This window comes from Nomascus leucogenys, chromosome 12, assembly GCF_006542625.1.
Source record: "Nomascus leucogenys isolate Asia chromosome 12, Asia_NLE_v1, whole genome shotgun sequence".
Taxonomy (NCBI): domain Eukaryota; kingdom Metazoa; phylum Chordata; class Mammalia; order Primates; family Hylobatidae; genus Nomascus; species Nomascus leucogenys.
Genome location: NC_044392.1, coordinates 3,240,788 through 3,264,957, shown reverse-complemented (window position 1 = coordinate 3,264,957; position 24,170 = coordinate 3,240,788). Strand labels below are relative to the sequence as shown.

Below are 24,170 nucleotides of genomic sequence, written 5' to 3'. Positions count from 1 at the left end.
TTACTCCTGGACCACCCCCACACTATTTTCATAAGTGTCATTTATGATGCTGTTTAGTATCTTGTGGAATGAGACTGTTAAATTTACTATCTTCTCTAAAAAATGCATTGTGACAATCTATTTTTCCAGTTAAGCTTAGGTATCATTTTTCCAAACTTAAAACAGGTCATTGGGCTTTTCATCCGAATTGCATTAAACTTATAAATTAACTTTTCTATAACTTTTCAAGAGGTTAATATCATAAATTAACCTTTCTGTATCCACTCAAGATTATGCTATGTCTCTCCAATTATTCCAATTTTTTATCCCTCTGTAAAAGTCATTTTCATATGGTGCCTGCACATTTCTTGTTAAGTTTATATGTACTATATGCATTTTGTAGTTACCATAAACAAGATCTTTTTTCTTTATATTTTTATCTGTCATTGACATATAGGAATGTTACTGATTTTTGTGTATTATTTTGCATTTGGCTAGTTTATTAAAATTTCATATTATCTCTAATAGCTTTATAATGAATTCTCCTGGGTTTTCTAGGTGTATTAACATATCATCTACAAACCATAATTTTGCTTCCTCTTTTCTCATTTCTTTTTCTTGTGTCACATGGGTTAACTCTTCCAATAAGCCGTGAAATCCCAGAGGTGACGGTGGCATCTCTGTCTTGTTCCCAATCTTTAATCAGGTGTTTCACCATAAGTACAATGTAGAGTATTGTTCTAAAATTGAAGCTTTATCATAGTAAGGAAATATCCTTTTTCCTAGTTTTGAATGCTTATTTTAATCAGGGTTACATGCCTAATTTTATGAAATGCCTGTTTAGGATTTATTCAGAAGACCTTCACATTTTTTTCTCATTTAATGGGATACTTCGTGTTAAGAGATTTCTTAATATTAAAGTCCTTTAGAGATTAACTGTCCTTTGTCAGTTAATCCCTAAAATGGGCTTTAAAAAAATTAGTGTCGAGTCAATTTATCAGCATCGTGGTGAAGAAAATGGATTCGAAGTGGAATGCTTATGTTTGAATCCCACCTTTGTGTAACAGTGACTTGGGCCCCATTCCTTAATTTCTTTCTGCCTTAGTTCTCCGTCTGTAAAATGGAGATGATAGTAATAGTATCTACCTTATAGGGCTGTTGTGAGGATTAGACCAATCAGTATAGGTAAAGTTTTTAGGACAGTGTCTAGCCAAACACTAAGCAAATACAAACAATATATTAAATTATTGAGAATTTACCACGTACCTGATACTGAGCATGGGACATGGATTCAAAGATGGGCAAACTCACTGTGGTGTCTGCTCTCATGAAGCATTCAGCCTGGTGAGAAGACAGATACTTGTGAAACAGTCACATGCAAGCATGGAGATGTACTTTTATAACAAGTACTACCAAGGAGAAGTTACGGTGTCATGACAGAATATAGTAGTGGGCTTGACCTGACCAAGGAAGGACACCAGGCTGAGATCTGAAAGATGGGTATGCTAAGAGTGTTACAGGCAGAGAGAAGCGCACATGCAAAGGTCCTGTGGCTCTGCAGTACAAGAGTGTGGCAGATACAAAGGACAGAAACAGGCAGAATTTGGCTGGAAAGCTGGTGGATATGAAGCTGGGAGGTCACTAAGGGCCAGGCCATGTAGAGACCCTTGTATACTTTAATTTTCCTTATTGAAGAGCAAGGAGGAGCCACTGAATGTTTGGGGCAGATGGGAGGTTGGGATGACCTCACCACCTTCTGCCTGCAGTGTAAAGAACAGATTGGCAAGGACCAGAGCAAATGTGGCTGACCAGTTAGGAGTTAATATGGCAGTTTAGGAATGAGCTTGGCTTGGGGTGGGGACAGACGGAGATAGAGATAGAGTGGTAGATTAGCCATGGGGTTGTGAAGAAGAGGAAGCTTCTAGGTGAGCCTTACTTAGATAAAGAGATAGAGGCATGATTCCATTCACTGAGTTGGGGGGTAGGCAACAGAAGAGGAGAGAGTGGGTGGGGGGACATCGAGAGCATCCCAAAGGGGTGACGGGCCTGGCGCACAGAGGGATGGCTGGCCTGGATCACGATGTTGTGAGTAACCAATGCACAAGTGGGAAGTCCCCCAAATTGGAGAGAGGAGAAGAGGCCTTGGCACGGAGACTGAAAGGAGGCAGAGAAAGAGCAGGAGCAGGAAAGGAGTATGGTATTGTGGGAGGAAGCTCAGGGCATTGCTGCTCAAAGTGTGGTCCCATACAGGGCATTATCACATCACCAGGGAGCAAGGTGGAAAGGCAGTCTCTCCAGCCCCACCCCGGTGTTGATCTGAATCTCCATTTGAGACAGATCCCCAGGTGATGCATGTGCAGAGTGAGGTCTGAGATGCTCTGGCCCGGAGGAGTGTTTCTGAAAGGAGGGTGAGCAACAGCAGTCAGAGGCACTGAGCAGTAAATTAACAAGAAAACGGAAAAATAGCCACTGAGCCCATGGGTAGTAGATCTGTTTGGGTGGATCAATGGGACCAGAAGGCAGAATTGACAGGGTTGGAGAGTGAGTGGGAAGTAAGGAAATGGAGACAGAAAGTATAGACAGATTGTGTTTTCTATAAATTTAGCTGTGAAGAAGAAGAGAGAGAGACAAGGCTGGAAGGAGACGAGGAGTGGGGTAGGGAATTGTTTTCTTAACGATGGAGTCTTGAGCACATTTAAAATGAGAAGGTACTAGTGGAGAGGAAATGACTGAACATACATTAGAGAGAAACAGGATCGTATACTGCTCTTGAAGAGTAGGAAAGAGTCGAGACTCTTGGCAAGAGTCCATTTAGATGGAGGAAGAGGTGGCTCCTCTGTAGCAGGAATGAAGACAGCATGGGATAGGCTAGAAGGGTTTGGAATTGGGAAGACAAGGGAATCTTTAGGAATGGCTTTTATTTTCTATGGAGAGTGAGGGAGAGGAGTTAGCTGAGAGCCAGGAGGTTGCAGACAATGGAGAAGGTTTGAAATTGTCGTTCTGACATTCCATGTTGTAGAAGGGAAGTCTGAGTTCAGCCTGGTGTTGGTGGCTTTGTAGTTCAGATTCTCAAAGCCTTAATTTTCTACTGCATAGAGTTGTTGTAAGCCTTGATTAAATGATGCATAATGTATCACCTGGTCAGTACACAGCACACAGCACACAGCAAGCCGACAGTCAATGTTAGTCACCCTTTGTACCTCCCTCAGTGCCAAGCACTGGGCTGGCTTGTGGGAAGCACTTGGAAAAGTGGCCTCATGATTTGCTAACACATTGCTCCTGACTCTCTAGAAGCTTCTAGGAGTTATTCTGGCTATTCTGAACTGCTCTGTTTCTCTTTCCCAGGCCAGAACTGCACGTTCCAACTGCACGGTCCCAATGGGACAGTTGAGAGCCCAGGGTTCCCATATGGCTACCCTAATTACGCCAACTGCACATGGACCATCACCGCGGAAGAGCAGCACAGGATCCAGCTTGTGTTCCAGTCCTTTGCCCTGGAAGAGGACTTTGATGTCCTGTCGGTGTTTGATGGTCCACCCCAGCCAGAGAATCTGCGTACGAGGTACCATGCTGCCCACCTTCCCTGTAGCAAACAGCTGGGCTCTGAGCCAAAATCACTAGGAGGAAGATCTTTCTCGAGTGAAAAGTTTATGGTCATCAGCAAAGACCACTGTTTTCATGATGCCCTCCCTCAACCCCTCTGGTTTTCCAATTCATGTCTCTTGCTTAGAGGTTTCCAGTTGGGAGGATTGATGAGTAGCACATTTGGGAAGACTAGAGAGAAAACACAAGAGGGTTCTAGACAAATTCAGCTCTTTCTATTGAAACTGATTTTTCATGCACAGGGTGTATTATTTGTACACACAGAAATATAAGTTGGAACCAACAGATATGGGTGTTGAAGGCTGATAGTGATGCAGTGAATACGTCTTGCATCACAGTATTTGAAACCATCAATACTTTTCTGGACTTTGCTTTGCATTTCCAAGGCCTTGGTTGTGGGTGTAGACTCTGGAATTTGGGGGAGTTCTCACCCTCTTAACCCTCATCCCTGTGATGGAAGAGATTCCCATGGAGAGTAAGGTGGCTTCCTGTACCCCTGAGCTGACTCCCAAGGGGTAGAGCTTACAGGAGGGAGATGGGAGGAAGGCTTCCAACCTCTGCAGAAAGGGCAGACTTTTCTGGGGCAGAGGTGAAGATCCCAGGGTCATAACTCTGTAGGTGACCCGGAGGCCAGCCAGGGTCTGTCACAAGCCTTGTCCAGGTCAGGTCAGGGTGGCTTCCCGGCTTTTCAGGAAGCCAAAGGGTTAATGGCTTACCAGCCAAGCCCTGGGGAGCCGGAGGTGCTAATTGCTTCTAATGACATGATGCACTAATGAGTGGTTCCCAGCCAAATGCTTAACCTCAAAGCTTTGTTTAGGATTATCTCAGCCCTTGGCTTCCCAGCTCCTGCAGCGGGGTCACACACACATTTATGTGCAGTCTTCAGCCCTCTTCTCTTTCCCCTCAGGGCAGAAGTGAGTCTGGGAAGCCTGCAGCAGAGGTGGGGGGCATCTGGGGCCCCCTGCACCCCTCCTGCAGTTTCTCCCAGAAAAGACTGGGCTAATCATCTTCCCTTGAGGTTCAGCAGGGTTCTGTGAAACATTGGTAAAGGGCTAGAGTCCTCTTCACTCATTCATTCCACAAATATTTCATGGGTACCTGTTATGTCTTGACACTGGACTGGATGCTGGGGAATAGCAGTGAGAAAAACAAAGCCACTGCCTTCATGGAGGTTACATGCTAATGGGGAGGCAGGCATGGAAATATCTATCATGTCCGGTCCTATGAAGACAAAGCACGCAGGGTGAGAAAGTGATGGCAGGAGTGCTGGCTTTATTATTATTATTATTATTATTATTATTATTATTATTTAAGTTCTGGGATACTTGTGCAGAACATGCAGGTTTGTTACATAGGTATACATGTGCCGTGGTGGTTTTCTGCACTCATCAACCAGTCATCTACATTAGGTATTTCTCCTAATATCCCTCCCCCAGCCCCCAACCCCCCGACAGGCCCCGGTGTGTGATGTTCCCCTCCCTGTGTCCATGTGTTCTCATTGTTCAACTCCCACTTATGAGTGAGAACATGCAGTGTTTGGTTTTCTGTTCCTGTGTTAGTTTGCTGAGAATGATAGTTTCCAGCTTCATCCATGTCCCTGCAAAGGACATTAACTCATCCTTTTTTATGGCTATGATTGCTGGTTTTTATAGGGTGGTCAGGGATGGTCTTTCTGAGGGGAAGGAGAACTATGAGCAGAGAGCTGAATCATGGAATATCATGTATAGTGTGGTATCCCGTGTAGGTACCTAAGGAAAGCTTCTAGGCTAAGGGCACAGGAAATGTAAAGGGTACAGGGCCACCCTTTGGAGGATGGTCTTGCTGTGGCACAGCCCACTCAGGCCAAGCCAGCCATGTTGACTAGGAAGACCTGCAGTTTTAGAATCCTCATTCTAGATCATCCCAGGTGTTGTCTTTATGCTCTGCTAGTTTGAATTCCTCTCCAAGCAAAGGAGGGTATTGCAGGGGCCAGTGGTTAGAGGCTAGAGCAGAGCCAGTGGGTAGGAGTTCTGGAGGGGAAAAAGTGAGGCTGGGAGGTGGCAGAAGGTGGTAGATCCTGCAGGGCTTCATAGGCCGTGCAGGGACTTTGGCCTTGATCCTGAGGCACAGGAAACCCTTGGAGGGTTCTGAGCAGAAAAGGGACCTGCTGTGACAGGCCTTTGCCATTGTAGGGAAAATGGAGTGAAAGGGGTGAGGCTGGAGGCTGCTGTTCAGGGCAGAGAAGAAGGAGGCTTGGGTCTCCTGGAAGTGGGGACACGATGAGAAATGGTCAGCTCTGTGCCGTATTCCAAACACAGAGTGGACAGGATTTGTTGTTGCATTGGGTGTGGGCTATGGGAGAAAGGAGATGAAGATGATTCCAGTCTCCTTGGCCTTAATGATTAGAAAGAAGTAGCTGTTTCCTGAGATGGGGACAGCTACAGGAGGAGCTGGAAGTTAAGATTCAGTTTGGCCATATAAAATTTTAGATGTCTATTGGATATCCAGGTGGAGAAGGCATTTAACGTGCACTTGAATATGTGGTTTTTGAGTTCAAAGCCGTCAGGGCTAGAGATACAAAATTGGGAGACTAGGACTGGTTGGTGCCTAAAACATAAGACTGGATGTGGTCACAAGGGAGACGGTCTTCTCCATCAGATTTTGAGCTTATGTGACACCATCTATGGGGCACCTGTGTAAACTTTTGATGAATGTTGAATGCAAGTTTGAAAGATAGAAAGTCAGATCAGAACAATGGGGCACTAATTGAGGTGTGGACAGCTAGAGGCAAATTCTCCACTTCTGCCTGTTGGAGTTATTGAAGCTTGTCCTGCTCTTAAGGCAGGGTCCCCACATGTGTGGCCGAGTCTTTGTTTTCTGACACTTGGGTTTTCTAACTCTGAGAGGAAGTATGGAAGACTCAGCAGAGATTGGTCTGGCGTGTGTTCTAGCATGGAAGGTTGGGAGTTTCCATGACCTGGAGAAGTGGTTCTAGCAGGGGAGGCTTCCTCTTGTCCTTAGGCTGCAGAAGAATCAGATGTGTCCCCAGCCATGGCACAGCGTTCCTGGCCAACCAGCCATGAGGATGAGGCTCTGGGGTTGAACCTTCCTTGGGTTTTCCCTGCTTGTGCTCCTGATCTCTGTCGTCTTTATGATCTGCTTATTTTAATTCATTTCACAAGGTCACACGGGCTTAGCAAAGGGGAAGGGCTAGAAGGAGACCACTGCCTTTTATTGACCTGGAACCAGAGGAGTTCACACCTCCGAGGATGATAGGAGGGGAAATGACCTTAGAGGACAGTCCAAGTAACATTGGAAGATGCTGTCCTTGATACTGGAATGGTGCTACTCTGGGGGTGTGGAGAGGCAGCAGCAAGCATGCTTGGTGGGAACCCTTGGGTCTTTGTGAATTTTTTTTTTTTTAATGCTCTTGCATGGTTTTTAGTCTACCCAGATTTTCTTCTTATTCATGAATCAGTTTTTGTCTGTGTGTTAGTCCAGGGAATCACCAATAAACTCACCCATTTTATTGAGTGTGTCAAGTTGTACACAGTTTTCCCACTCAACCTTTCTTTCTCCGTGGTGTCTGGGTCACATCCCTTTCTCACATCTGCTCCTGTGCATTTCTTTCTTTCTTTCTTTTTTTCCACTCAGTCTTGCCAGAAGTTTGCCTATTTTATTGGTCTTTTTAAAGTTCCAATGCTAGGGTGATCCATTTTATTCTCTTTTATCTAAATTATTGATTTCTGCTTTTATCTTTATCCATTCTTTTCTCTCACTTTCCTTAGGCTAATATTGCTCTTTTGCCAATTTTGTAAATTAAATTAGTTTTATTATTTCTTGTTTGGTAATAAAAACATTAAGAGGCATTTTCCCCTAAGTACAGCTTTGACCATATTCCATAAATTTTTATGGCTAGTTGTTATTTTAGAAAGAGTTTCTAATTGCAGTTTTGTTCTTTCTTTGACTCTAGGGTTTTCCCCTTAAATTTTCAAGTAATATTTGTTTATACTTTAGAAATTATTATCTAGCTTTATTTCATTATGATTAGATTATGATTTCTACTTTGGAGAATTTGTTGACTTGTTTCCCTCTGTGTAAGATCATTTTTTGTCAGTATTCTATGAAGAAAGATATTCTGTGTATGAAGGGTGAAAAAATTATGTTATTAATATCATCCAGATTTTCTAATTTCATATCTATTGCCTAATTGATATTTGCCAAGATAGGCAAGATATTGCTCTCACATTCTTACTGTAGTTTATATCAATTTCTCCTTTTATTCCTGTTTTTATATACTGTGATTCTGTGCTCTTCAGCACATTCATATTTTCAAACATTAGATCTTCAGAGTGAATTATATATATATATATTTCCAATATAAAAATTGTAGTTATTCCCCTATTCTCTACTGTTTTGTTTTTTTTTTGCTTTATATTCTACTTTTTACCAATATTACACCCTTTTTTTCTTTCAGATATGCATTGATTGGGTCCATCTTTGCCAATTTCTCTATTTTTAATATATCTATATTACTGTTTTAGGAATAGTTCTTAGCACAATATACACAGTAGTTGAATTTTTAAAAAATCCTGGCTACAAGTCACTGTCCTTTAACAGGAAAGTTTAGTTCGCTCATACTTTTTGGTAACAACTGATACATTTGCTCTTCTATTATACTTAATGCTTTCTATTACTTTTAAGCTTCCTTACTGTTACTTCCTTTTATCTGTCTTCTAGTGTTTTTTCTGTGATTTTTTTCTATTAGTGCTTAAAGTTGCTTCTTTAGAGCATGTTTTAAGCTGTATTTTTCTGTCAACATCCTGCCTAGCTAGCTTTTGTCTTAGGTAGGTCTTACTGACTCTATCTTGTAGAATTTTCTTTGTGTTTGCAGCGTGTAGGTATCTGTCTCTTTTTCTTGGTTTCCAAAGTTAATGTAGATATTCCATCTCTTTATATACTTTAGATCATTTTCAAGAGAATTTAGGGGGTCAGGCAAGGCAGAGTTTAACATGTTATCGTTCCTTTTCATCTTGACATGGAAATTTTTTAAATAAAAGTTTTGTTCTTTTTGATGCTATTGCGAATGGGTTTTTAAAAAAGTTTGTTTTTGGACTAGACATTGTTAATATATAGAAATACAGTTGATTTTTGTAAATTGATCTTGTATCTTGTGACCTTGCTGAATTTGTTGTTAGTTCCGTTCATTTATATTTGTGAATGAAAGTTTTAATTCTTCCTTTCCAATCGGGATACCTCTTATTTCTTTTTTTCCCTGATGGCGCTGTCTAGAACCTCCAGTATAATATTGAATAGAAGTGGTCAGAGTGGCTAGCCTTGACTTATTCCTGATGTTAGGGGAAAAACATTTCGTCTTTTAGCATTAAGTATGATGTTATCTGTAGGTTTTTTGTGGATACCCTTCTAATAAAAGTTTTTAAGCAGAGGATTTCGGCATGATTTGGTGGCAATGTGGAAAATGCACTGGGATGGAGGTCAGACTGGCGACCGTGGGGCACGGAAAGAGACAGCAGTAGCCTGGATAAAGCAATGAAGGGTAAAGATGGTGTGGATGTGTATGATGCTATAGGAAAGTTGTCCCCAGAGTTAGTAGTGGATTTATAGGGACAGTGGACTGGGAGTAAGGAAAAGAAAGGAATGGAGGATGACTCCGCGGTATCTGCCTTGGAAACAGAAAACAAACCAGATCAGTCTGCAGTGAATTTCAGCCTCCAGTAAAATGCGTTCTTGGGGCCTACCAGGATATTTGCTGCACTGACATTTTTCTTCACTTGTCTGGTAGGTAGAGCAGGTAGGTCATCTCCTCTCTCAGTGTTTTCCTGTGAGACAGAAGGGTACAGTGGGGACAGACCTAGATTTATACCTAGCTAGGCTCTGCATTTATTAATGCTATGACCTCAGGCAAGGTTTGGCTTCTCTGAGCCTCGTCTATAAAATGGAGGTGACATTTACCCGCGTTACTGGGTTGTTGTATGTGAGCCACCAGCTATAGATGCTTACGTGGTCCGGAAACATTGTTTACGTCCTTTCCTGCCCTTCTGTTCTGAGGACTCAGTAACTCAGACCTTTCCAGAGAGTTCTAGTGCCTGTGATGACACTTCGTCTGTGGCCAACTCATCAGACATTTTAGACTGGGAATTTCAGGTGTGGTAGAAAGACACTGAAGGAGGCACTGAGCTCAGGAACAGTCATTAATTGTGCATGTATGTATCATGTGTATGTATGTAATGTGTACGTATCACGGCATTACTGATCCCATGATAGCCTCCTCTCCTCTCCCTTCCCACACACACAGTGGGGCCAGCCCACCAAGAGGCCTGCAGCAGATTTTTCTCTGCCTGTATCACCTGGGGGATTTCCATGTTTATTGTCTAAAACTTAATGAGCTGGGCACAGTGGCATCCACCTGTAGTCCCAGCTACTACTCGGGAGGCTGAGGCAAGAGGATTGTTTGAACCCAGGAATTCCAGACTAGCATGGGCAACACAGTAAAACCTAGTCTCTGAAAAATAAAAAAAATAAAAACTTCATGAGTAGAATTTTGCAATTACTGCTTTCACTACATTTTAAAAAATTATTTTATTTTAGATTAGGAGATTACATGTGCTGATTCTTTACATGGATACATTGCACGATGGAGGGGTTTGGGCTTCTAGTTGTACCCATCACCCAAATAGTGAGCACTGTACACAATAGGCAGTTTTTCAACCCTCACTCCCTCCCAAACTCCTCCCTTTTGGAGTCTCCTCACTGCATTTTATTTATTTTTTTGAGATGGAGTTTTGCTCTGTCTCCCAGGCTGGAGTGCAGTGGTACGATCTCAGCTCACTGCAAGCTCCACCTCCTGGGTTCACACCATTCTCCTGCCTCAGCCTTCCAAGTAGCTGGGACTACAGGCGCCCACCACCACGCCCGGCTAATTTTTTGTATTTTTTAATAGAGATGGGGTTTCACCATGTTAGCCAGGATGGTCTCGATCTCCTGACCTCGTGATTCGCCCACCTTGGCCTCCCAAAGTGGCCTCACTGCATTTTTAAGGCATCCCTCTTTTCTCCTCTTCTCTCCAACACTCTGGTCTTCTTTCTTTATGGATGCATTCCAACAAAAGGCTGAAATGTTATACCTCCCTACCCCAATCCCAGCCCCCTTTAAGCTCACCTTTCTCCAGCTACTTGCTCCTGGATTGTGTTGTGAGAAATGAGCTTTCCTATTAGATTCTAAGCTACTTAAGGCTAGGAGTCATGGGAGTCTAGCCTTCTATCTATCTATCTATCTATCTATCTATCTATCTATCTATCTATCTGCTTTGCTGTAACAGAGCCATACAGTGGAATATACACCAGTCTTGCCAGTAGACGACATGAGTTTGATCTCTAGCTCCTCCCTAGCTGCATAGCATTGGCAAGTCACTTTCACTTATATCCACAGTATGCTAATTGATAAGGGGGTATATCAAGATCTACCTTATAGGTTGGTTGATCAAGATTAAATTAAAACAGTATGTAAACTGCTTTAATTATGATGAGATAGAAACAAAAGGAATACTCGTACATTTATAGGAAAAATTAGAAAGCACAATTTAGCAAAAAGACAAAATAATTAATTTGTGAGTCATGAGGTAGAGCAGTGGTTCTCAACTGAAGGCAGTTTTGTCCCCCAGGGGACATTTGGCCACATCTGGAGAAATTTGTGGTTGTCCCAACTGCAAGTGGAGAGGTGCTGATGACATCTACTAGGTTGAGGCCAGGGATTCGGCTAAACATCGTCCCACAATGCACAGCACAGCTGTCTACAGTAAAGAATTATCTGGCCCCAAATACCAGTAAAGCTGAGGTTGAAAAACTGTGAGGTGGATTGTTTTGAGAGGTTCACACCTTTAGCATAAGACATACCTGGGTTTTAACCCTCTTTCTATGTCTGTGAACTTGGGCAAGTGAGTCAACCCATTCAAGCCTCAGTTTCCTCCTCAGCAAAATGGGAACTTCTCACTGATGCTATGTACTGGCAGCTGCACCTGGCATCATTGATGAAAAGGTGCCAATAGACACACTGGGCACAGCTTGTTCTGTATGCAGATGCTATTCATCTCCCAGTGACTCCCTTTCTCTACCAGGAGTTCATAGCCATCTCCTTGAAAGCATCTCACATTTCATCTGGAGCTATTCACAAGCAACCACATCCCAGGGTGCCAGAAGGCAGCGTCTGGCTGCTTCAAATTAAATTTACAATAGAAGCTGATCAGATTCTTCTCATAATGGATCAGGGTAGGGAACGGGAGTAGGAGCTGGTCCTGAAGGCCGGGAGCCCGTAGGAGTTTGGAAATTAGCAAGAAAAGAACAAAGAGCCTTCCGGATAATGCAGTGTCAGCCCTGCCTGGATGAATTACTGAAACAACCCCCACGTCTCTACTTTTGCACAATTAGATGGCCTCTCCATGCTGGCAAACATCCTATTGCATTGCAGTTTAATGTGGAATGAAGTTTTCTAATGGGACACGAGCAAACATAATCTATGAAGACGCTGCTAATAAACTGCATCCCGTATTTTGGAGGGTTTATAGGGTGCTGGTGATGACTGCACCAGTTAAGCACAGCTAAGCATCTCTTAATTTAGACATTTGGACTCAAGTTATGGGAAACACTACAACTCGTTCCCTCAATTACTGGCAATACACATTCTGTCATCAGCCTAAGGTGCAATGTAGTTTTAGTCATTTGGAGGTAGTTGCAGATTTCACTCAACTGGCGTTAGACACCTGTTTTGGAAGTTGTAAAAATCCACAAATTTGCCAGATTTACTGTCTTCTTATGAATATGTATCACAGCAGAGGCCCCCAAAGGACCTGTTTGTTGGATTCCTTAAAAGGTGTGCCTTGCACATCAATAGGGACGTCCTTGAAGGGTCTGCTCCCCAGAATGCCTCTGAGAATGTGCTCTTGTGGGCAGGAGGAGGCTGGGAGGACCCACGGGGATGAGGGAAAAGTCTTTGTTTAGGACTGAAACAGAGAGGGGACACTGGAAAGGAGAACAAAGGAATGAGGACACTGAATGGCTATTATGTTCCAGCCACCATGCTGGACACTCGTGTTCATGCTCTCATGGTAATTTATTCTACATTTATTGAATGCCTAACAGGAATGCCAGGTATTGGAGACACGACAGTTAACAAGACAGCTTCTGCCTTCAAGGAACTTAACGATATCTTTAGGGAGACAGTTAAATAATCAGGCTGTAAGTGCTGTGACTGGGGAACCTGACCTCGCCTTGGGGGAGATCTTTGTGGATGCTCATCTGGAGGCTTGGGATGAACCCCCTCCATCTGCCCCTTTGCTTAGTTGTCCCTTACTCATTCCTCAAGTAACTCAGGTGTCCCTTCCTTGCCCAGGGACACCCTTTCCTCACAACCTGGTCAACCCTCCTGTGATACCTGCTCAGATTACCATGCATTCACCCTTTGTGGTTTTACACGTGTGTGTGTGTGTGTGTGTGTCTACTTCATTTATGCCCATCTACCCCACAAGGCTGTAAGCTCCTTGATGACAAGAACTCTTTCTCTTTTACTTTTCACTGTAGCTCTCCAGGGCCTAACAGAGAGCCTGGCATATAGCAGGTGCTAAACAAATACTTATGGAGTGAATGAATCAATGCTTTCTGGAGGAAGAGATCCCTAAGAGAGTGTGGAAGGAGGGATGGGAGTGTTTCGAACCAAGAAATAGTATGTGCATAGGTCTAGGCAAAAGTGAGAGAAAGATGAGGTGCAGAATGACAATGGGTAGGTTCATTTTGGCTGGCGTATAGTGGGAAGGTGGAGCAGCGGCCCGGGCCAGCTCCACCAGGGACCCTGTATGCCCTGCTGAGGAGCTCGATACATATCTAAAAAGATGGTTCACACTGAAAGGTTTTAAATAGACATTGTTCACATTATCTAATAATTCAACAACCCCCTCGGAGGTGGGTAGTATTAATTCCCTTTGCAGAAGTTAAGCAAGCATGTAAGATCTCTAAGCTGCCAAATAGCTGATAGAGTTTGGCTCTGTATCCCTGCCCGAATCTCATGGTGGACTGTAATCTCCAATGTTGGAGGTGGGGCCTAGTGGGTAGTAATTGGATCATAGGGCGGATTTCTCATGAATGGTTGTCTCCATCCTCTTGGTGCTGTCCTGATGTTAGTGAGTGAGTTCTCATGAGATCTGGTCATTAAGTGTGGGGCACCTCCCCCATCTCTCTTGCTCCTGCTTTTGCCATGTGATGTGCTTGTTCCCCCTTTGCCTTACGCCATGGTTGTAAGTTTCCTGAGGCCTCCCCAGGAGCTGGGCAAATGCCAGCCTCATGCTTCCTGTGTAGCCAGTGGGACTGTGAGCCAATTAAACCTCTTTTCTTTATAAATTATCCCGTCTCAGGTATTTCTTTACAGCAATGCAAGAATGGACTAACACAGTGGCTAAAGAGGGGTGGGCCAGGGGTCTCCTAGAGCCAGAAACAAGGCTTTCCCCCACTATGCCAAAATGCCTTTTCGTTGCTTTGGATTTATTTGCATTCATTCATTTAATTTCCTTTTAAAAATCCATTCCTTTTTCCTTTTTAAGCAGTTTCTCTAAAATAGTAAATGTAATAGGTGTTTTCTGCTTTAAGAAGGTCAGCAGTGTGTAGAGTGAGAAAAATGCAGCTGCCTCCTTTCGCAGGCCCTTGTCCCAGCCTCACTCCCTAGAGGTAACCGCTGTTAACAGTTTGGTGTGTGTCCAATTTCTTTTTAAATAAAGATTCATTAAACTGCCCATGAGGCTTATTGGGACATCCATCAGACCTTTAAAAATTGTTCTGATGAATTAAGTGTAAACTAATTAGAAACATGGATTCAATTACCCTTGAAACACACAAGGGTTTAATAATTAATAGGAAGTGGGTTTGAGGCCAAAGGCATTATGGATTTTATCAAACCCCTAACATCTGAAAAGTAGATATGTTTGATTCACCCTAAGTGCTGGCAGATTTGCCATCCGGAGGCAAACCTGTTGGTAGGAGCTGTGTAGTTAATCAGGAAAGTTAGCTATGGTTAATAAAGAGGCAGGGGAAGAGGGGTGCAGAAGACAAAACCCGCTGGTCATTGCTGGGCAGGGCTTCTTGGGACAGGGAGGTGGCCTGTTTTGTGGGGTTACTGCAGTCTACTTCCTTCACAATCCTTCACCAGGTAGGCTTTGGAGTGGGAGGCTGGATACCTGGGACCCTGATATCTGCTTGGTACCGAAGTTCACACAGGTCAGCACAACCTGACCAGCGCTGAAGGGGGTTATGGAAGGGGAGGAGTAGGGTCTGCCAGGGATGAGGCTCTGGAAACCAATTGCAGTGACCCCATGGGGCAGCCATGTGCTCCATCCCTAATGCCAAAGGGAGGGTCTGGGCAGACGTGGTGGGGGAGGGGTTGGCAGCAGGTGATACACAAAGCCAGGTGGGCAGCAGTGTCGGGGTCCTGAGCAATCTCTCCACTCACAGTAGGACCCTGTGGTTCAAGGCCAAAATCAATATTTGTGGCAAAGCCTCACCTTGCTCATTCACCAAGTCTGCTGTTTAATAGCAGCCAATATTTAACACCCCCTGGAGCCGGAGGCTCAGTCCAAGAGGCTGTGCTGCCTGCGTCACATCTCACAATTGGTCCTGCCTGCAGTATCATGAGATATTGGTCAAAGATGCAACATTCCCCTAGAGCAGAGTTGGCCACCTCTAGACCCTCCTCAGCCCCTATCTTCCAAGTGGCTGCTGACAGCACTGTTGCTGAGATAGGAAGTTTCCCCATTCTTTATGCTCAACTCTTATTCCCTGAACTTTTGGGGCCACAGAATTTGCTCTTCAAGGGACTCTGGTGACCCAGGGATATTGTCTGCAGGGTGGAGGCAGGTTTGGACTTGTCATTCTAGTCTTCTCTCTGTTTCTTTTTCAGCAGACACGGTACCCAAATAAACACCTCCCAAGCATTGAGTCCCTCATTCTCTTGGAATTAAAGTAAATCTAAAACTGAATCAATTCTCGACTTTTAAGTGACAAAAAAGCCAAATTATTGTACCCTTAAGTGGGTCTACTGCCACAAGTACCCATAAACAGCGAGGCCAGCCTTTTGCTACTACATCAATTTCTACTCTGTCACAAGATGTGGTGTCAAGAGCCAGACCAGAGGCGTGGAGACCTGGGTTCTGTCCCAGCTTGGCCACTGGTTTGCTTGTGATCTTCACTAAGTCCTATTCCTTCTCAGGGCCAGCTGCATTTTCCTGACTTACAATATGAGGATTTAAATCTAGAGGAACTCCAAAGCTTCTTCCAGCTCCGAAATTGTGTGATTGAATGATGCTGGAGATGCATGTAGAAGGACTATAAAATATCCCTGAGCTTCTGGGATCCTTTCTACTCTACGTAGGTACTGCTGTTGGCTGTTTCAGCAATTCCAGCATTTGTCTTTGGCGAACAGTTTATTTTCCAATGGCACGTTAAGCAGTGTGGCAGAGAAGGCTAATTGCCCACCATCAATCTTGCTCCTTTTCCACAGTGTAGGTGTTAGTGGGAAGCAGCTGCCTAGCTAGGGACAATATTTTCCTAGGCCCCCTTGCATCTAGATGGAGCCATATGACTTAGTGGAAGGTCGATGGAAATGATGTGTGCCCCTTCCAGGTCTGGGCAGAAAGCCTCCTCTGCAATGCTCTCTTTCTATCTTTCCCTGGGACAGGAGATGAGAGAAGCCTAGATGCCTGGATGACTGCATGGAGCAGAACCCGCCCCCTCCCCTATCTGCTGCTGATTGATTGAATTTCACATAAGTGAGAAATAAATTTTATGTAAACTTAGACCTCACGTATTACTGCACCAGTTGCCCCAGGAGCTGCAGCTGACTGGGTTTGCCTAGATGACATGGTAAAGACACTGTAGACAGTATAGAATACTAGCCTGGCTGTTGAATTCATGGAAGCAGTTTCTGACCACGTGATGCCCCTAGCATCTTGCAGACTGGCAATGCAGTGTCTTCAATCCTGCCTGGAGGAGAAAATGTTTTCAGGAAGTTTATAGTGGCTAGCTCCTCTGCACCTGGCAGTCTTTCACTGTGCCAGTTCAGTCTCTCCCATCATCACTGCCACCTTTGTCCCTCCATAAGCAATGGCTGCCTTATCAACTCTCATAAGGAAGGAAGCCTGAACAATTGACTCCACCTTCCCAATTTGATTATTTTATCCCAAAGGGCTCTTAATGAGGGATCTGGGGGCCTTTGTGATACCCTGGCAAGCTGGTAGAGCTGCATGCAACTTCTCCCTCCTCCAAAGTTCCACAGCTACATATCAAAGACAAGGCAAATCTTAAACTTACATAAACCCTACAAAGCAAAGAGGAACGGGGACGGATCTCAGCTCTGATAGTTTAGCTGGATTTCAGTTATAAGAGGAATTCCTCACCATCCAGAGATAAAGAAATCTGGACAGTGAAGAAGCTTTCTAGTTCTGCAAGAAGCCTTGCAGTAGTGGATATTTTCAAACCTGCCTTGGTCTGCAAGGGTAGGGGAATGCAGACACAAAGAGTTCTTGCAGACAGAGGCAGATCTGTATCCACTACCGCAAAGCTCCACCCTTGTAAGTGCCTAGTGTTACTTCTCTTGTTCAGTTTGATGGTTGTGGCTTCTCAGGTGCATTATGTTACTGACCTCTCCCCACAATCCAACTGAAGTGTCATATTCATCCCATTTTGCAGAGGAGAAAGCTGAGCTTCAGAATGGCTCGTAAGCCCTATGCTAAGAAGGTGTGGCTGAGTTCTTAGCATTTTCTCCCTGCTCTGAGCCAGTGCCCTCCAGCCACAGGGGCCTGTGGAGGGCAGGAGAAAGGCCCTGGGCAACAGTCAGCCAGAATAAGGACCCATCTACCCTAAAGGACAGTGATAGATGAGAGGAAACCTACCAGAGACACGATTCTATAGTCCTGTCTCCTTTGATGTTTGGAATTTGCCTGCACTTAGGCAAGAAGGAAAGGAAGAGGGAATGGCTGTCTTTTCTCCACTGCACTCTTCCTCCAGTGTAAGTTAGGTGAAGGCCTCAAAGTGGCAGATGATTTGTGGAACCCTGAAGGAGTGGGCTTCTTCTATTTTGGAGTATGTAGAAGAGTAAAGATTTTCTTTAATTAGATAGTGCCGGATAGATTTAATTAAAGCTTCAAACCTGCAATTTTCTTTGTTTGATTGATCAGTTGGTGCTGATTGCCTGGAGTAATTATGAAGGGGGAGGTGGAGTTTTCAACGTCTGATGGTGATAAGAAGCAGACTGAGTCAACCCGTGGATACTTGGTTGTCAGAGTCATTCTGAAAAGATTTAAATTGCACAAATGTTTGTTGGCTGGTCAAATGAACAATAAGGTATCTCAATCACACTTTTGTCTAAATCATGCTCCTGGTGGATGTGCTTCTGCAGAAAAGGTCCCCTTTCCCCTCCTTTCTCCAAATCTAATCACACCTCTGAGACCAGGCAGTATTCTGTTATTTTTGTCCTTCTTTTATGAAATAATTGAAGCACATTGTTGGGAGTATCTCATAATGGCCTTCTAAAATTTCTAGAGCTTACTGTGGGGTCAGGAGAGAAAGAGCATCTTAGAATCTCCACGTGAATTTAGGGAATTCAGAAAGAGCTTTAAAGTCAGGGACTCCTGGGGTTGAATCCTGCCTTTACCATTTACTACCTCTTTGACTTTGGACAAGTACCCTTGAACTGCTTTTTCCTCATCTGCAATGCGAAAGAGTTGTGAGGATTCTGTGAGCTGATGTATGCAAGTCAAGCACCCACGGTTAGCCTGTGATGGGTTCTTACTGGATTTCTGTCTCTTCCCCTTCCTGTGCTCTGTTGCTTTGCTGAGGTCACCACCATGAAAGTTCCGTGAACTCATGGGACCAGAGCTGCCTTGTTCACCACTGCAGACAGAGACCCCAGCATACTGCTTTGTACATGGTGGGTCTCAGCAAATTCTTGCCCAATGAATGAATAAATGGTTGAATACCCTGTATATTTAGGCCTCCCTAAAAGTAGATGACACCAGTACAGAGTAAAAGAAGGGGCTCCAAAGAGTTGCTACATTTATGAGGCCCTGGGGGGTGCAAGATGAACAATGTCACGTAGGCTGCCATGTGAAAGCATTGGTGGAGAAACGGTTCTCTTTTTCCTCTGAACTGGTCAAACCATCTTTATTAGTCCATTTTTCATGCTGCTGATAAAGACATACCCAAGACTGGGCAATTTACAAAAGAAAGAGGTTTAATGGACTTACAGTTCCACATGGATGAGGAGGCCTCACAATAATGGCAGATGGCAAGGAGGAGCAAGTCACGTCTTACATGGATGGCAGCAGGCAAAGAGCAAGCTTGTGCAAGGGAACTCCCCTTTTAAAAACTGTCAGATCTCACAAGACTCATTCACTATTATGAGAACAGCAGGGGAAAGACCCGCCCCCATGATTCAATTACCTCCCAATGGGTTCCTCCCACAACACGTGGGAATTCAAGATGAGATTTGGGTGGGGACACAGCCAAACCATTACCAACATCTTGGGTCTGTCCTGCAGACCCCAAGCCCATCCTGACTGTTGAGAAGCCCCATCTTTCCCAGAGGGCGGCACAGGGCTGAGCATTCTAGGACCAGGACACTCAGATGCCTACTGTGCTGCAGTGTACCCAAGCCCCTGGCTGGTCCACATCCTGCTGCGCCCAAGCTTCCCACACTGGAGTGGGAAGCTAATGATTGTCAAGACTGCTGCAGCATAAAAAAAGTTTAAGTTAAAAAATAACAAAACAGGCTACAGAATTATCTGTTTATTATGTACATTACCATGTAAGCATGTATACACAGGTGAATAAGACTAGAAGGAAATATAGCAACATGCTAATAATAATATGGGTAAGAGGATGGCTTGATTATGAATAATTTTTTAATCTTTTGTACTGAAAAGTTTTTTGTAACATAGTTACGTTATTTTTATGATGAGAATGCATGTTTTGGTTAATGTAAGATTAAATGTAAAAGAAAAGAGAAAAGTTTAAGTATATCCCTTGCTACCCATACCCAAAGAGGGACATTGACAAACTCAAGTGGGACCATGGGAGAATGACTAGGATGAGGAAGGACTTTATGTTGCAAGATGGATCTTGAAGGACTTCAGGCTGTTCACTTGAAGGAAGGAGACTCTTAGGGGAAATGGTGACTGTTGTCAAAAGCTGACATCAGATGGTGGCACTCAGCCTGTGAAATGTACATTCCAGGGGAACAAACTTCAAGTCATTTCTAACACTTGTGTCTATCTAGAACTGAGGGTCCCTGACTCAGGAAGCAGCAGTGCAGAAGTTGGGGCTTCTAGGGAAGCCCCTCTCTGGGCTACAGACATGCCATCTGCACAGCGGGGCTGTAGCTCTCTGTCAGCCATTCTTTACCTGGGGACATGCCTCCCCAATCCTGACTTCTTGGAGTCATGGAGAGTGATTCTTGCATCACATATTGTAAGTGGGAGCCAGAAGGGAGGTATATGTGCAGTTTGGAAAAGCATCTTCAGAATGACCTTTGCTTTGACTTGTTTTCTTTTTTTTTCATTTTATTTTGAATTTTAAACCACATTGAAGAAGGAGGCAGTCATTTTATGTGAATCTTCATAAGGGGTCCCTAATTTTAAAAGGTTGACAAACTGCTCTGGAAAGGTGCTTCTCAAACTTTCACATGCTTGCAAATCAGCTGGGAATTTGTGAATGTGCGCAATCAGATTCAGCCTGAGATGCATTTCCAAGGAGCTCACAGGTGATGCTGGTGCTACTGGCTCATGGACTACTCAGGATAATCCCTGAGGCTCTTCCTGGCAGCCCCTGGGGCCCCTGGCTCCCTAGAATGGCAGAATATTGGTTTCTTATGTACAAGCCGTTGGCCCATCCTTTGTAGAGTTTGTGGAATGGAGAGTAACCATGTAAGAATGCACCCACCACCTAATCCAGGCAGCACATAAGAACTGCCTTCAGTAGCAATAGAACTAAGCATTCCTTGCTCAGATTTATATCTTTTGTACATGTTTAAATCTGTGCCCATGTCTGTTGATCATTTGCAAATAATGCTCTGTTGTCTTAATCCTACTTTTATGGCTAATGATGTGTGTTTCATTCTCAAGTGTAGAATTGGAGTAAATATGTATTTCTCAATAGTTTTCCCTCTAATCACTACCCAGAGCTGTGAGTCATTGGGATAACTCATGTATGAGGGAGCTTGTATCTGGAGTCCGTCCCTCAATGCCAGCCTTCTCTGGCTGCCTGTTACAGCCCTGGTGCGGGCATTCGTCCTCGCCTGTGCCTTCCCTGCAGGCTGAGGGAGCCACCACAACTTTCTCCATGAGTCTGCAAGGGCATGACAGGCCTGCCAATACCATCGATCCTGTCCCCTTCCAAGCAGAATTGCTTCACTATCATTTCCAGGAATTTGTGATGTTTCTAATTTGATGATTGAGTGTTGCTCTCCACCATCCCTGCTCAGCTGCAGATAGTGCTGTCTGTCCTGCAGACCCCAAGCCCATCCTGACTGTTGAGAAGCCCCATCTTTCCCAGAGGGCGGCACAGGGCTGAGCATTCTAGGACCAGGACACTCAGATGCCTACTGTGCTGCAGTGTACCCAAGCCCCTGGCTGGTCCACATCCTGCTGCGCCCAAGCCCGCCAGACCCCTGCCTCCCTAGGCTAGGGCCAGACTCCACCTGCCTCTCTTGAGCCCACTTGTCTCTGCAGCTGGACGCAGACCCTGACTTCTAACTCCACGTCAGAGCCAGCCCCCAGGGCCTTAGCAGCTCCCAAGACTTGCACCTCGAGCTTCCTGGCATCCCCCCTCTACTAGGCTGGTTTCTGAGCCCCAAACTTTGATTATCTCCCCTCTTCCTTTCTCTGCCCATTATTTCTGCTGACTTTGTTGGTGTTTCAAGATGCCAAGGATCAGGGAATGCTGAGGGAGAGGAAATTCCGAGGGAGAGGAAATTCCAAGGCAGGGAGGGGGATGCAGGAGGGAATGAGCAAGGAGTAGAGTGGGATGAATCAACTGCAGACTTTGGAACAGCGCTTCCTGATCATAAAAATGAGCACTTACACAGTATTTGTATATGCAGTGTTTTTATTAGTATGTGTGCTGTGTGTATGTGTCTGCATAAAAAACACTCGTACATATAACACACCCTTGCGCCCAGCACTCTTCTCAGCTTGAAATGCTACATCCCATTGAGTGTTCTCAGCAGCCCTGTGGGGAATGTATTATCATTAGCCCCATATTATGAATAGAAACTGAACTGAAGGAAGGGGAGGGATGAAGTGACTTCCTCCGTTCACACAGCTGGCTGATCCAGGTGGTCAGACTTCAGAGTTGACCATTAAGTCTTGACCATTCTATAATACTCTCTCAAGTTCCTAACTTGGGCAGGGTGGAGATATGGATCCCTCTGAACTTCTGATGATAGCCAGGGACTCTCTCCCATAATATACACACACTGAACTAAAATTTGGCATTTAATTTCTATGGGTGGACTCACAAACTACTTGAAACTCATCTTTGAGCCCCAGGGTAACAACTCATGCTTTAGAGGTTGTGCATATAGATGGCAATAATGATAATATGAATTTACACTTTTTTTGAGCATTTACTGTGTTCTGGGTACAGTGCTAAAGGCTTTCCATGAATTACCTTGCTTACAGCATTTCCATGACATTTCCATTCACCCGCATTGCACAGATAAGAAAATTGAGGTTTATAGAGGTCAAGTCATTGTCTCAAGCTCAAGCAGCTAGTAAGCACCAGAGATGAACTAAAACCCAGCTCTGCTGGTTCCAATGTCAGTGCTCTGTGCACTGTGCAGCCCGCCCTGCTTAGGGCTGGTGGTGCCCTTGTAGACATAGGCTTGAGGGAGGGAAGGGGCAGTTTTGGGGATGGTTTAGAATGTGTGCCTCTGGACTGTTTCACTGCCTAAACCTTTGGAGATTTGGACCCCAGCCCATGCCTCATGGAGTCTGCAGTTTGGTGTAAGGAATTCTGTGCATACCCAACAATTCGGCCCTATCTTTGAGAGCAGAAAGCCAGAGTGGGGCAAAGAAGGAAAGTGTTGGTGCACCCAAAGGCAGAGCTGGACATGGGAGAGAAGAGGAAGTCTGTTTCAAGCTGTCTGTAAGACACTCTCAGAGTTGAGACCATCATGAGGTGGGGTTGGGGGAGGGGAACAAAGGAAGGCCTAGGGGAAGGAAGAGGTTTCAGGAAGCCTCTTTGATATGGTTTGGCTCTGTGTCTCCACCCAAATTTCATCTTGAATTGTACTCCCATAATTCCCACATATTGTAGGAGAGACCTGGTGGGAGGTAATTTGAACTCATGGGGATGGTTTCCCTTATATTATTCTTGTGGTAGTGAACAAGTCTCACGAGATCTGATGGTTTTATCCGAGTTTTCCGCTTTTGCATCTTCCTTATTTTTCTCTTGTTGCCGCCATGTAAGAAGTGGCTTTCGCCTCCTGCCATGATTCTGAGGCCTCCCCAGCCATGTGGAACTGTAAGTCCAATTAAACCTCTTTTTCTTCCCAGTCTCGGGTATGTCTTTATCAGCAGCATGAAAATGGACTAATACAGTAAATTGGTACCAGTAGAGTGAAGTGTTGCTGAAAGGATACCCGAAAATGTGGAAGCAACTCTGGAACAGGAAGAGGTTGAAATAGTTTGGAGGGCTCAGAAGAAGACAAGAAAATCTGTGAAAGTTTGAAACTTGGGAACCTCCTAGAGGTTTGTTGAACGGCTTTGAAATGCTGATAGTGATATGAACAGTAAGGTCCAGACTGAGATGGTCTTGGATGGAGAGGAGGAACTTGTTGGAACTGGAGCAGAGGTGACTCTTGTTATGTTTTAGTAAAGAGACTGGTGACATTTTGCCCCTGCCCTAGAGATTTGTGGAACTTTGAACTTGAGAGAGATGATTTAGGATATCTGGCAGAAGAAATTTCTAAGCAGCAAAGCATTCAAGAGGTGACTTGGGTGCTGTTAAAAACATTCCATTTCAAAAGGGAAACAGAGTATAAAATTTCAGAAAATTTGCAGCCTGATGATGCAGTAGAAAAGAAAAACTCATTTTTTGAGGAGAAATTCAAACTGGCTGCAAAAATTTGCATAAGTAACAAGGAACCAAATGTTAATCCCAAAGACAATGGAAAAACGTCTCTAGGCCATGTCAGAGACCTTCACAGCAGCACCTCCCATTACAGCCCCAGAGGCCCAGGAGGAATAAATGGTTTTGTGGGCTGGGCCCAGGATCCCCATGCTGTGTGCAGCCTAGGGACTTGGTGCCTTGTGTCCCAGCTGCTCCAGCCATGGCTGAAAGGGGCCAACATAGAGCTCATGCTGTGGCTTCAGAGGGTGGAAGCCCCAAGCCTTGGCAGCTTCCATGTGGTGTTGAGTCTGCTGGTGTGCAGAAGTCAAGAATTGAGGTTTGGTAACCTCAATTCAGATGTATCCAAATGCCTGGATGCCCAGGCAAAAGTTTGCTGTAAGGGTGGGGCCCTCATGGAGAACCTCTGCTAGGGCAGTGCAGAAGGGA

The 24,170-nt window shown here is 44.5% G+C and overlaps 1 protein-coding gene across 11 annotated transcripts in view; it reads left to right on the top strand.

Annotated features, from left to right (window-relative positions):
• The window catches only part of CSMD2 (CUB and Sushi multiple domains 2), a 675,146-nt gene that overhangs the window by 63,580 nt on the left and 587,396 nt on the right, over positions 1–24,170 (top strand). For all 11 annotated transcript variants that reach the window (XM_030823365.1, XM_030823367.1, XM_030823372.1 and 8 more), the window contains exon 2: positions 3,325–3,541. In XM_030823365.1, coding sequence (XP_030679225.1) covers positions 3,325–3,541 — 217 coding nt within the window. The remainder of the gene's footprint in view (positions 1–3,324; positions 3,542–24,170) is intronic.